At 34.9% G+C, this 14,891-nt stretch overlaps 2 protein-coding genes across 2 annotated transcripts; both read left to right on the top strand.

Annotated features, from left to right (window-relative positions):
• The first annotated feature begins 126 nt into the window (after positions 1-126).
• Positions 127-7,135, top strand: LOC136824621 (partitioning defective 6 homolog beta-like). Its single transcript, XM_067080611.1, has 3 exons — positions 127-329; positions 5,622-5,844; positions 6,134-7,135. Exons 1-3 carry the CDS (start codon positions 264-266, stop codon positions 6,742-6,744), a joined length of 900 nt encoding a protein of 299 aa, XP_066936712.1. The 5' UTR covers positions 127-263; the 3' UTR covers positions 6,745-7,135.
• Positions 7,136-7,677: 542 nt separating this feature from the next.
• On the top strand, positions 7,678-14,174 carry LOC136824572 (probable serine/threonine-protein kinase nek3). The gene is made up of 14 exons (XM_067080555.1): positions 7,678-7,803; positions 8,331-8,385; positions 8,658-9,693; positions 9,876-9,937; positions 10,079-10,115; positions 10,304-10,436; positions 10,975-11,101; positions 11,311-11,399; positions 11,621-11,687; positions 11,873-11,936; positions 12,219-12,350; positions 12,628-12,862; positions 13,054-13,105; positions 13,498-14,174. The coding sequence occupies exons 1-14, from the start codon at positions 7,749-7,751 to the stop codon at positions 13,748-13,750; spliced, it is 2,397 nt and encodes a 798-aa protein (XP_066936656.1). The 5' UTR covers positions 7,678-7,748; the 3' UTR covers positions 13,751-14,174.
• The last annotated feature ends 717 nt before the right edge of the window (positions 14,175-14,891 follow it).

Below are 14,891 nucleotides of genomic sequence, written 5' to 3'. Positions count from 1 at the left end.
GGTATTTGTTTTGATTTTGCTCTAGCCTGCGAACGATAACGCTTTCATGTATGTGTAAGATGATGGAGATAACATTACCTCCTTAGCTTATCGTGAGCAGTGAGCCTTCAATCAAAATAGTACGATGCGAACTTGGCTCGGAAAATGAATCACAACAGGATACAATAAAATTTCTAGCAATGTTGAAGTGGTAAGTCAAGACAACAAAATGTCACCGCCTTTATTAAAACACTAAAATTTATACTTATCATTAGCTTTCAAAGATGTCCCACAGGAAGAAGATAGCCCAAGGTCAAGCTGATCTTTCTCTGGTTGAAGTGAAATCGAAGGTATAAAACTTCAAGTTGTTTTAGTGTTTAGTCAGGCAGGCAGGGATTATACTCTAGATAAGAGATAAACTCTATCCAAGGGAAGCTCTCTTTATTACCAGGGGATGTCAATCAAACTGCTCGATTACTGAACTAATAGAACTTAATCCAACAGTAGGTGTTTGATTACCAAACCAAATCAAACAGTCAGTCAGGCACATCTGGCAAATGAACGGGGCTAGCATCATTTGCATGGGGTTTCCGTCACCCACTGCAAATGAGATAGGACGTCTCAGGCTAAAAGTGTGAAAATGAATAAAAATGAACTTCAAACTGAAAACGGTAGAAAGGTGGGAACTTTATTTTTTTTGTTAAAAGTTTCTTCTCAATTAGCAACTCCAGAAGATTTTTCAAGTTTTAATTTTTTTTTCAAAATCTATCCTATCTTGTAGAGCTTCGAAAAAGAAAGAAAATGAGGGGTCATAGGCCTCCAGAGGATTAGTGGCTGTAAAGATATTCAAATTTTAGTGTCAAAAATTTGACTAAAAATGTCAAAAAAAAGGTTAGGAAAATAGCTTGGAAAAATTCGAAAAATGTGTCAAAAAAGAAAAAAAAGAAATTTTCCAGTCATGCTTCTTAAATTTTGCACGTCTCTTTTTCAAGTGTAGCTAGAGACCTCAAATTTGGAGAGAGAATTCTTTGATGGTGTTAAAATATTATTATATAAAAATATTTGTAAAATATTTAGTATAATTATCAAAATAACGAAAGATATATCTTTTTTTGAAAAAATAAGACATTGCATTGTTTTATTTTTTTGTTTTTGAAGAAAAATAGCTTGGGAAAAAGGTTGAAATGAGTCAAAAAAGGTGGTAGGACCCATTTTCAAGGGGCCTCTGGAAATGGAGGAACAAAAACTTATGAGTAAAGAATAAGTTTTTCTGAAAGGAGAAACCCCAAATGAAAAGAAAATCCATGCTAAAGAAGCAAAAAAGTTAAAAAAACTACATGAAAATGAAAGAACTAGAATTAGCGATTGTGATTTTTGAATTCCTCACCCTTTTTCTGATAAACATATAAAGTTTCAGCCTCCAAATACATTTTCCTCCGTTTCCAGACACATTTGTTCTTCGATAGTTGCAAATATTTTTTCTCCCGTCGGCAAACAATTTTCAAAATGTTGCAAAACGTTCGGCATTTTACCAATTTGCCGTCCAGCCCGTGTCCACAGTGTTATATACCGCTGGAAAGCTAAGATCACGGGCTTTCATTTAGTAAAAACCGGAACGCTTTAGCATACATAGAAAAAAAGTTCCAAGGGTTCAAAGTTCACGGAAAAATGAAACATTTGGTATGACGTCAACAAAAGTTGCATGACTTCTGGAGTCGCTATCTCAATCTTCAAAAAGAAAAAATTGACCCATGGAAAAAAATTTCATCTATGCAGTTCTTCAAAATGAAGCAAAATATTTCAAACCCGGTTCAATTGCGTGGGGTATTCAGCACTATTACATCACTTTTGTTTTCGACCCCTTGCATTTACCACCAATCACAAGTGAAAAATACTCCGTTAATTTGCCAGGATGTGCCTGACTGACAGTAATCGAACCAAGAAATTTCCGTAAAGTTTGATGGCTGTTCAATTGATCTTTTAAAGTTTGATAGCAATTCGATTATAGTTCGATAGGTTTGATCAGAATTCGATAATGTCAAGAGCTGGATATTTTGATATGGTTAAATGTTCAAAAATAAAGAAAAAATCCAAAATGTCTGTGACCAAGCTTCTGTGAAAACGGTAATCATACCACATTTCTACAAGAACTTGATTTTTTTTCTTCTTCATTTTTCATTTTCATTTTTTTTTTCTTTTTCCAAAATTTTTACTTGATAATATTCCACTCACAAATATATTTTCAACAAGCACAAAATCTCAACTTGATTCAAATTCTATCAAAAGTTACAGCCATTTTTGTCTCCAGCTGCAAATTATTTTGAGACAGACTTTAGTATACCTGAGAAAAGTAGCCAAATGATTCCGGAAAAGCACCATAATACTCGAACACTCGTCGAACAACTCGAACACTCGTCAAACAACTCGAACATGCATCAACAACATTGAACTATAATTTTAATCAAACTAATTGAACTAATCAATATATTTCTGTGGTAAAGTACGATTACTGTCCGATTTGGTTCACGATCCTGCCGACGCACCAGACAGTCCGGTGCCAAAAGTATCCCTCAGTCACACCGGAAATCTTTCGTCCAGTTGTTAATTTTTTCAACTTCTGGACACCGGACACATGTTTTCCAAAACTCGAGTCTGGTGTTGAGATTGTCAGGTGTTAAAAAGTATCTTTGTCCGACACCGGACTTTGCTTGTCTGTTGTCAGTAAAGTCCGGTGCGTTGGCAGTAATCTAACACCTATTGTTCGATTTTTAAGTTAGGTAATCGAACATCTATCGTTCAATTAAGTTTGATTGAGTTTGATGGTTCAATTAAGAAAATTGGCTTGATAGAGTTGGGTTGACATCCCCTGGTCATTAGGAGATATCTTTACCTTAGTTAGGAGATTTTTTTTACTCTGCTTATTTTTGGCCTTCCAATCATATTGCGCAAGTTTTTAACTCTATAGATCGACTTAGTTTGTCATTTTCTTCCTTCTGACAAAAATTGGTTGGATTCTGCTTATGTTTAGAAAAAGGTGTTGTGAAGGTCATTATCTTTCATTTTGATTTGGTTTCGTCAGCAGTAATACTAAGGCTAATTTTGTGTTTTTTCGACAATTGAAAACAAATCGCTACCTTAATTCAAAAGGGGCCTAAGTCCAGGTACCCCCCAGTTCAAAAGGGGCCTAAGTCCATTTTTATGAAATTTGAGATCTTTAGTTTTTCTCAATCTCTGGCTCATTTGCTCTCTTTTGATGTACATAACAAGTAGTTTTTAAAGTTAAAAAGGTTCAAAACTTCATACTGAAGCTCTGATAAAAGTGATGTTTAATTCAAAAGAGGCCTAAGTCCATCATCTTTTTACAATTAAGGGCCTAAGTCCATCAACTTTTTACAATAAAAAGGCCTAAGTCCACCAAAATAAGTTTGTTAAGTTTTGAAGAGGCCTAAGTCCAATTGAATTGCAAATGGGCCTAAGTCCATGCATCCTAAAAAGTTTAATTGAGTTTTTCTTTATTTTACTGAGATTGTCTTTTCTCTTATCTTGAATCTAGGTGTAAGTGGTTTTATTTTGGAGTGTCATATGTGCAGGTTTTGAACTCTAAAAGGCAGAAATTAACCCTCACACGTTTTTCAAAATTCATGTTTAATTCAAAAAAGGCCTAAGTCCACTCTGCCAGATTTACTAAGTTGCACCTGTTACATACAAAAATACATTCCTTTCAAACGAATGCCTTTTCATTGGAAAAACAACTTATAGCCATGGCTTTCAGAAAACACTTACATCAAAGCTTTACCATCAAAAATGGTTTCAGAATCAAGGAAAAACTTTAATTGCAATTTTCTCAAAATGACCCAAATGGACTTAGGCCCCTTTTGAATTAAGGCTCACAGGACTTAGGCCCCTTTTGAATTAAGGTAGCGAAATAAAAGTTGTTTTTCGTTTTTGGGTTATTGGCATCAGTGAAACGTGATCTTTCATGTCTTCATATTTTCATATTGCGCAAATAATTAACCTTAATGCAAATCTGTCAAATTATGCCAAATTCTCCTAGTTTAGGCATGGTTCTCTTGTAGGACAATAAAAATCTCCTAAAAAAGGTTATCCTCTGGGTATTCTCTTAACTTGAGTATAATCCTAGCCCGTTAGTCCATATATTTTTACCTCGTTATCGACAAAAGTGTAATGTGTTCTTTTCATAAAAAATGTATATTTCAGGCTGGGAGGATTTTGATGTATAAACAGCTTAGCTTTAAGGCTTATTTTTATTTCTGGAACATAAGCAATAATAGACTTTTTAGGCATAATGTCATCATGTACGGTAACTTTATGTAATGCCAACAAACCTTGTTTTTAAAATTCTGTCATAGCAACTATCTGATCTTCTAAATGTTTATGTATAAAACCTTCTGAGTTAGCTGTTTGAAAAATACCATAAAAAATCACCATACTTTGCAGACCAGATATTGCTATAACAGAGTTAGAAGAGGGATAATAAGAATTTATTTACATCAATTTTAAAAGGGGTCAGTGTTAGTCACACTAGGAAGTTTTAAGGTTTCAGAAAAATAACATTAATCATCTACTTAATCAGGCTGGCTTTAAAGATCTAAAACAGCATCTAGTTACAAGATAAAAACCATAATATGATTCTTCAATGGGAAGCAAAACTATACAGTGCACAAACATCAATTTGTCAGATCTAACAAAATTAATAACGGCACTGTCATCATTTGACAGTCAAATGAAGGATTTTCTGTCAAGAATCTTGTAAACATTCCAACAACTTCCATCGAAATGATTTACTGCAGCTAAGATCTACCATTTTGCGCGGTTAGAGGATTGAGCCAACCCCCCAGAACACCCCAACTCTGTGAAAATTTTATCTAATTTTTTAATAATTATCATTATCCCTTTATTCTCATTTCTGGAAGTTTTGCAAAAAAAAGGAAAAATACTAAATTTGAATTTGAAAGATCTTCTATATGGCGTTTTTTTGGAGAGTTAGGGCTAGATTGATGATGTACTTTCAACAATAAGAATGAGCAATGAGAGTTACCTGAATCAAGTTTATGATCCAGAGGCAATTAAATATAAAATAAATATTGAAAACTTAAACTACCCAAAATGACTGATTGCTAACACACAACACCCAACTAATCAACCAACCAAAATTTTTGTCGACCCACCACGCTCATTCTCACCTGTAGATCTTTTTCTTGCAGTTTCTTGGGAAGTTGTTCTTCAAATTAGTTTTCAGGTTTGCTCGGTTCAAATCTTTTCATCTATGACACAAAATTTAGGTTATGTTAGTTGTTAATTTCATTCAAAACGCCGGTTCTTAACTAATTCGTTGGAAAATCATGAAATTTACGCCATTTACTTTCGCAAATATGACAAGTAAAAAAACGTTAGTGATTATAAAATTTCACAAATCAAAACAAAAAAGAAATTTCACATAAAAATGGCTTTAGAGGGACAAATACTTCTTGAATTGAATTGAAACTTTTTTCGGAAACTTATGAGGTGTCAACAGACTAAAAAGTGCTATAAATCTTACATTTTATTTTAAAACCAATATTTCACGCTAACATTCCAGGGCCCAAAACTAGAAACTATTCATATAACTTTGTTTTTTATAGTTTGAAGCAGAGTTTCGAAGATTTTCCTTGAAGAGGGACCAACTGGAATCTTTTTCTGAGTTCTACGATCTTCTGGAGCAGACACACTGTCTTGAGAAGACAACATTTTCTATATATTATCGACACCCTCAAGATGGAGACTTGCTACCCATCAATAATAAAGAAAATTTTATGCATGCACTGGGGACAGCTACCCCTCTATTACGACTGTTTATTCAAAGAGGTAACAATTTGTTTTTCATTTAAAATCTTACTAATTTTTACAAGCTAAAGAGGGTATTTCAGGCTTCCATATCTTGAATAAAAACTTGACATTAACAAGCAACCTCAGCTGAGCTGACTTCATTGATGTTACTATTGTAGGAAGTATAGGTTAGCTTTTGTCATTCTGATGTCTCGAGTTGCAAAATATCAAACAAGTGACCTTAATTTCAGAAAATGTAAATCTTGTCAATCTTGTAAATTTTGAAGGGCGCTATACATAACATACTCTTTTGATATTTTTTTCCTAGGTGATATGCCAGAACCTGTAAATGGAGTGACCAGGAGACATGTGCAAAGTAACCCTACAGCAGTTGTTAATAAACGTTTACAAATTAGTGTACCGCAAGACTTTCGACGCGTATCCGCTATTATTGATGTTGATATTTTACCAGAAAGTATACGAAGGGTGCGTCTTTGTAAATATAATTCAGATAAGCCTTTGGGATTTTATATTCGTGATGGTACAAGTATCAGAGTAACACCTGAAGGACTAGAAAAAGTACCTGGTATTTTTGTATCCCGTCTTGTCCCTGGTGGATTAGCTGAAAGCACTGGTCTGCTATCAGTGAACGATGAGGTATTAGAAGTTAACGGTATTGAAGTTGCAAATAAAAGTTTGGATCAAGTGACAGAAATGATGGTTGCTAATAGTCAAAATTTAATTGTTACTGTTAAGCCAGTTGGTCAGGCACCTCCAGAAGAAAAGACTCGCAGTGGTATGGAATATAGAGCATCTACTGGCAAACGTCAACCAATCAAAGAGAAAATGGGAGTAGTAGCCGCCCATATGGAACCAATTGTTGATTCTGATGAGGAGGAAGGTCCGTTAGTTTCTGAAGATGGAGTCGTCCATGTATAATACTTAATAGTCAGTTTTTAAAACTTTAGATATAAGACTAGGTAGATGGTTGATTTTTTCACCAAAAAAATTGCATCTCCTGTGACTTTTTTAAAAAGGCAGATGGGAGCTTTTGTTCTCTCTTTGGTCTTTTCCTTTAGAGAAAGAGGCTGATTTTGGATGTTTTTTGGTAAAAAGTAAATAGAAAAATGTAAGATAATTTATTTTAAATGTTGGAAAATATTTTTACGTAATAATTTGATTTTTTTTCATAAATTTATAATCATTATGCAATTATGCAAGCACCTCTTTGGAAGGAGCTTTCCATGTTCTTGAATTTTGGTAAAAAGGTGTTAGAATTTTTTTTGATACAAATATTGAAAAATGAATATATTTTCCCTCAATAAATGAATGGCAATATATTGCTACAAAAAACTTCTAGAAATTTGAAGCTCATTTAAAAGAATTTCAAATATTTTTACTTATGTAAAAAATCTCCCCTTCATTCAAGGTGTGTTTCAATTGCTTCTCAGATCTCTCTCTGATGTAAAAGCAATCAAATGTTATTCTTATTGATTATGATCTGATTGTCATAGAAATTATTCATATAATCTTGATTGTTCTGTCTACTGTGTGTATGCAATACACTCGTGTGATACACTTATTATTGTAGAGAAAAACTGTCATTGAGTCTCTTTAGTTATTTTCTAAATGCTAATTACTAAGATAAATAAACATGACTGTATGAGTCAATACTTCTCCTGCTATATTTTCAATCGTGTTGATTCTGACAAACTCTTTTTTATGCAGAGAATGATGTTATATTTTATGAGTCATGATCTCCATTCTATAACATGTAATATTATTATGCTTCAATCCTAAATTGTTTTGCCTTATGCTACCTTGTCACCTAAACATTACATGAAAATATATTTAGTTCTTTTCTCGTTTAGAAATGACTAAAAAACAATATTAAAAAATGATTCATAGAAATATTTGTTTTGAAATTGCATCACAAAATCACCATGGAAACAGAAGAAGACAAGGAACTGATGAGAATGCGCTTAGAAACCTTAAAAAGTAAATGACATACTCTTTTTTTTTCTCCACTTCTAGAACTCTTCATTTTCCTGGCATGTGGGCTCCTTTTATTTTTAGGAACAAAACCTCAAAATATTTTTGCCTAACTATCTTCCTAAGTTGAGTTAGCTACAAGTAATTTTTTACTTTTATAAAGAATAACAACGAAAGAAGCGTGTAAGAACCCATTTTCAGTAATTTCAAATAGTGATATCTCGACTTTGGGAGATAGTTAGACAGTGTTGCAACTTTTCCGTCTGTAGACGGATATCCGTCCAGTTGAGAAACAAATATATCATTTCTGTCTTGCCAGTAAGAGAGGGTTTTTGGTTCAAATACCATCTAATCCTAAGGTTTCCGTCCATATTCACAAAAACTAGTTGCAACACTGGTTAGACAAAATACTTGGAAGTTTTACTCAGGACCGTAGAAGGTTACTACGGGCCAAATATCTCAAACCATCTGATGATCCCTTTAAGAAATCAAACGTCAACGTTCTTAAATGTTTTTTTCATTCATTTATAAAGCGATGGTTGGAAAGCTTGAAAGAAAAAAGACAAAATCTCCTTCCCCTGTTTCGAGGTGATTATTTCTTATAGTTAATTTTTACAATAACTTTGAGCTGCACTAGGTTTGATTACTGTATTTCAATTTTCTAAACTTTTGATTTTAGGGGTCTTCGTTGGAATTTTTTAATATAGCTCCGAATCGTTGGGAAAATACTTAAATTGAGCGCTGCGCACGTTAAACTATTCTTATGATATAGTTTAGGATTATTGTGAGCAGATTTCTGCCACCATCTCTATACATCCAGTTCGTATCAAATAAGACCTCATCTTTTGTTCCGTTTCTAGCAAACAAGTCACTTCTCCAAGAACAATAAAAGCTGTCCCCAATAAAAGTCAAGCTGGTTCAACTTATCTCTCGAATAATACCACAACAACAACCCACAAAAACAATCCACATCACAAAACCGACCAATACTCCCTACATCCCAACAGACATAAATACGTCAAGTCTAAATTTTCAGTGCAAACAAGACCTAATTTTGGATCGTCAGTAAATTCAAGCAAAACATGGAGTCGACCGATACAACCAATTCTACCCACTGTATCAACAGATCTAACAAAAATGACCAATCCTAATCCAACCAGCAACAATGGACGCCCCATCTTACCAACAGTTTCAGGGTCATTCACAAAGTTAACTAAACAACCTATAAGCAATGCATCAAAACTACCCACAAGACCAATCTTACCCACCGTATCAGACACGTTTACACAGATTAACACCATCACAAAAAATAGCAATGTATCAAGTATATCCACTCGCCCTTCATTACCAATAGTTTCAAAAACGCTTGTGAAAACAATAACACACCCTTCTAGTGATCTGACACGCACATCATCAAAACATAAATTTGTTAGGAAAAACACTCAACCGGGTAGTATTGCTTCGGTCGCTCCGGTCCCAAGCCGCTCTAATTACATTTTTAACAAAGCCAAACGAACTGAATATGCCGGAAACAAATTTCTAAGTACTCGCTTGAAACCAGAATTGGAAAGAGACTCAGACGACGCCTTCCGAAGGACTCATTTTGTAAACAATTCAGCAAATATTGATTTCTCCTCTACCATAAAACCTGCTCAAACTCAACTCGTTAAGAAATATAGCTTCGTAAATAAAGTAATCTCTAAACCCGTTGTTGGTCGTACTAAAAGAACAAAAAGTCGTTACAAAGTAAACAATGCTCACGTTGCTTCATTATCCAACAAATGGTCGGAAAATACGCAGAACAAATGGCACGCTCAATCATATCCACGAACTGTCGTCACCAGGAGAAAGTCCAATGAAAATCGTTTTAAGATCTCCAAAATACCGCTCGTTTCTGTAAGTCGGGCCCTCAGACGAACCGTAACGCAATTCTATTTTGTATATTGTTCGTTTTTTTCAAATTTATCTCTAAATGAAGAAACCAGTCAAATTGTCTTTGTTTTTTATTTTGTGGCCCGGTGGCCATTTCACTTAGTTTTTACTTTACTGTAAGACTGATATTTTCTCCCCGCTTTCAGGTGTCACGGAACAAGCTGATTCGCAAAATTACAGATGCACAAAGTAACTCATTTTACTTAAGGTACGTTGACAGTGAGATTAAATATGCATTCTAGAGCCTTCTTAATTGTATTTCCCGATTTCAACATCTCGAAATAGTTTTATTCTGAAAAATTAACTAGTTAACAAATTAACAATTCTGCTGCTATCGTTGTTTTTTCAGGCGCTCCTCCTATTTGAAACAAACCATCAAAACAAAGGTAATTTTTTTATACAAATACGAAAGTGACGTCAAAAATGGTCCTATCAGTACTAAATAATGTCTAATAGACCCCCAAAAAAAACCCTATAATATGAACGAAATCTTGTTATGTAGGCAGTAATAAAGGTAGCACGTATGAGGCAAAAGTCTGACACTTTCTTTCATCTTTCCTGTTTATATTTGCAGCCGAAACCATCAAAACATTACCAAACTCCCTCAACCGATTCGTCATCAAATGAAATGTTATTATCAAGACATGGTTCGAAATATTTAGTGTCTGGTAATATGAAATCGTTACGGAGACTGAGAAAATCAATAGGTATGTTTTGTTTTTGTCTGCAACTGTAGAATGAAGTATGTTATCTTATTCGAAATTCTAATGACATATTATTTGACAAATTTCACTATCGAATTAGTATTTTTTTGCGGGTTGGGGAGGGGGTGGTGGTTACTCGAATTTGATGCCGAATCTTTACTCGACGTTGCTATCGTCCGTTTAGAGGGTTCGTAAACGCGGAAAAATATATATGCTCAGAGTAAGCGTGTCAGGGCGGTTTACGGGAAAAATAGTGGCGGTAGAGTTAGGAACAAACGTAAACACCTCCGCCGATGTTTACTCCGCCCCGAACTAAACTCATTTTCAAAATTATCCCTCTTCCTGAATTTTTCCCTTCTCAGTGATGGTGTGTTTTAGTTGAGATTTGAGGGATCGTACGGCTAACTATCCTGAAAGCTAGGTACAGTAGGTCACGGTTTTTTAAATGAAATTTCTCTTGAAAAAACTTTCGAGATGGGTTTGTCCAAAAAAAAAAGTTGGGTGCCATTTTGAAAAATGTTATTATTTTTGAAACTTTTAGATTCAGAGAAAATGACAGCAAAGAGGCGAAAAGTACCCGTTCACAACAACGCTAACAAATTTAAATTCAACAGAATGAACTCAGTGAATAAAAACAGAAAAGTGTCTTCCAAACAAATTGTAGCAAGGTATGCAAGGCGTTTTTCTACACAATTTTCCACACAATTTTCCCATTATTTAGTGGAGCACCTCAAATTTGTGGTCTATCAATTATATCAGTTAGGGGTGTACCAGGGTGTACGTCATCGTGATTGATCATTTTTAGCACGCCCATGAGAATTTTCAAATTTGTATAAATCCTAATCTATCCCTCTACGAATTCTTACTTTATTTTCAGCCATGTCTTGAAGAGGAGTCGCATTCTCACACAGTCACAACGCAAGAAGACCAACAAAACTAAATACTGCTTGTTTTATAACCGGTTCGGTAAGCTAAATCTTTGTCAATTCAAAAGAATTATTTTGTCTATATGAAGCCTATTTCTTGATACAAAAATACAAATGGACTATCTTAAGGGTGTTTGAAGAAAACCAGGGGAGTGTCTTCGGGCAAACAACTAAAGAAAAGGAAGCCTTCGGGTTGGGACGTACTTTCTTAAACTACGTTTTTGAAACACTATGTATGTATTATTATCCTTTAATTCTCAGGTAAATGCAAACGAGGCGAGGAGTGTCCTTTCATTCACGACCCTTCAAAAGTGGCTGTTTGTACGAGGTATGTCGAAGAAAATCTTTGAGTCGCGTCAATTCTCTGAGATTGTCCCTTTAATGTCTCTTAATCGTGGGTCCTTTTCCTTTTCCACCCAGGCCGGTTTATTTAATGAGTGGTTTCGGTAGCTTAATCAATCTTATTCATTGACTTATATTTAATTTTAGAGAAATTGTGAATTATCTCTTTAGGTTTTTACGTGGTACTTGCAAAGATGAACAGTGTCCATTTTCTCACAAGGTGGACCCGAGTAAGGTGGGTCATCTTTTAGCCAACTGCTTGTAAATCCAAAAAGACTGATTGATATAGACCTGACACAAACTGGACTTAACGGAATTAACAAATCTATTAGACTATGGAGCAGAATGGGAAAAACTTGTGGTGCTTTTGTTCAAACGCCTAACAAATAATATGATCTATTCAAGTGGCCACCCTATATTACAGAGTCGCTTTGTTTTATTGACATTTCGAACTCTCCTTTCCAGCCAAACCATGTTTCTACGAGAATTTAGATCTAAACAACCACTTCTTCTTTAGATGCCGGTTTGTTCTTATTTTCTGTTGGGTAAATGTACAAAAGATGATTGTCCATATCGTCACGTTAACGTGAGCGAGGATGCTGATGTTTGCCAGGATTTCTTGAACGGCTACTGTGCATTGGATGATAAGGTATATTATGTTTTGATTGGTTTTGATTTAGTCCTTTGGTCAGACTCAACAAATTCAAGATTGATAGCGCTATTGTTTCGAGACCTGCTCTGAGCCTCGGTATGCATTCAAGTGTTTTCGAAAGCGATTCAGTTTTAGATCCTTGCTGAGTCTCTTTGTTCTAAACTTTACTGTCTAAAATCTAATGTTTTTATCAGTGGCCATTGACTTTTTTCAGTCGGATGTATGGGACGTTTACGTAAGAAAAAGTTAATAGTCTTTGATTATTCTCTTTTAGTGCAAGAAAAAACACGTCCTTGAATGCCAAGAATTCATGAATTCCGGGAAATGTTCGAAAGGAAAAACATGCAAACTCTATCATCGCACGCGAAAGCGTCCCTTGAGGAAACGGAGAAGCTCTACATCAGGTTTTCGCAAACCGAAAGGATTTACCGCTAAAGTTGCAGAGGAAATGGCTACCGATGGTCATTGTTCATCTGGCACTGATACGATGTCTCCCTTAAAAAATAAAGGTTTGCTGCTTTTTTGTGCCCGTCCCTTTGATTCGCTTTTTGTTCGCTCTTTGTTCGTATACATTGGAAACGATGCCTGTTTTTATTACGTCTCCTTCGAATCACAAACATGCTGTTAACTTTGATTTGTTTTTGACTTTTTATTATCTAATGTGAACCGTACTGTACTTCTACCCTTACTGTTTTTTCAGCTAATTCTAATCTGCTGCCGAAATTTATCAGCGATAAACTCAAAAAAGACGCGTAAGTCTTCTGTTGTATTTTTATTATGCCCCTGTCTGTCTGTCTGTCTGTCTGTCTGTATGTCTTTCTGTCTGTCTTTCTGTCTGTCTGTCTGTCTGTCTGTCTATCTGTCTGTCTCAGGACTAATTTAAAGGTCTATAGTTTAGATATCTTTGGTCGTTAAGATGTAATAAAAGAATCTTATTACTTTTTCTAAAGAACGCGTCATCTCTATCACTTTAAATGACCAATTAGTGAAGTATCTTGTAAAAACTCCAAGGCATCTCACATTTTGACATCAAATGTATCCACGAAAGGTTAAGTTTGTAATGTTAGGGTTGAGGGTATCAGTAAAACTTCACAAATGAATAACAAATTCCTCTTTCTGCTTTTTCGTTTCTTTATTAATCTAGCCATGAAGCTGCACGTGCCATCAATTTCTCTGAAGTTCGATCACTAGGCTGCTTTACGTCATCCGCAACAAGTGATATAGAAATGAGCGATTCGGATGAGCGACAAGTGAAGACTGAAAAACCGACACGACGGATATCGGACGGATTTATACCGCTATCGATGGAGTCGTCGTCGTCTGAGGACGAGGCTGCCGACGAATTGCATGTCGGGAACTTCTCGATGTCGGTCAAAGATTACATTTCACTGGATTGACAGGTTTGTACCCAGGCTCTTTTGTTTTGTAAAAAAGGGAGGAGTTTATATCTAACATGAAAAAAGTACACAAAGCTTACAAGATGCGACACTATTACTGTAATAATTATTGCCTAGTTTTGCCCCTAATTTGTATTCCATATTTATTTCAATAATTTTGTCCTTGGTAATTTTGGTTAACAGAGTTGGTTGCTTTTTATTTTTCGTCAGATTTAAGTTTATGAAGGTTTATTACACATTTTTAAACTTTATTTTATCCTTTTTATCTTAATTTCTTTAATTGAATTGTAATGATGTTAACGATACTTATAATTTCATTATTTATGAAATATTTATTTTACCAAACATATTGTATTTTATATTTTGGTCAAAAACGAAAATATATTAATTTAAAAATAGACAAAAACTTTAGTATGCAACTGGATTTTTCAGGATTTCTCATTTTGATATGGTTTTGTATTCATGGGTTAAATTAGTCGCAGACCTCTACAAAACTGCAGGTACTGTAGCATATATAAAGATCACGAATCCGTTATTGGATAGGGTTAAATAAAACGTTAATTGGGCTTTTACATTTTTTGGAAATTTACCCCCCCCCCCCGGTCATTGTGACTTTTGACCCCCAGACAGCAGCTCTAACCCCCCGGACAAGAATTAGTTGACCCCCTGGACACTCAAAATTACCCTCAAACAGAGCAAAATTTTTCCCAAACAGCAAGTTTACCCCCCGGACAAGATTTTTCACTATCCCCCGGACACTATATTCTCAACCCCCTCCCCCTAATGTATGAACATTTTCTGAAAGATCCCATTGGATCAAATTTCAAGAGATTTAATCTCACGAGCCAACTAGATGGTGAAATTTTCAGGATTTACTTTCGGGAATCAGCACACCATTTAAAAGATTGTGCGTGGATTTGATCAGCTAAAATTTGTTGAAAGTGACCATTCAAAGAATATAAGCGACAAAGATCCGACAAAGATTGAATGAAATACATTTTCACTTAGTTAAAAATAATTGAAGATTCCTCATTAGTAATCATTTCACTCACGCAGATTGGCTTTTAAAGGGATGAGAGTTAAGGTCATTTATCGTTCTTATCTTTACCACCATGATTTTCGGCGAAGAGGGGGCACCATC

The sequence above is a fragment of the Clytia hemisphaerica genome, unplaced genomic scaffold, assembly GCF_902728285.1.
Source record: "Clytia hemisphaerica strain Z4C2 unplaced genomic scaffold, Clytia hemisphaerica genome assembly, whole genome shotgun sequence".
In the NCBI taxonomy this organism is placed as follows: domain Eukaryota; kingdom Metazoa; phylum Cnidaria; class Hydrozoa; order Leptothecata; family Clytiidae; genus Clytia; species Clytia hemisphaerica.
This window is presented reverse-complemented; position numbering and strand designations above follow the sequence as displayed.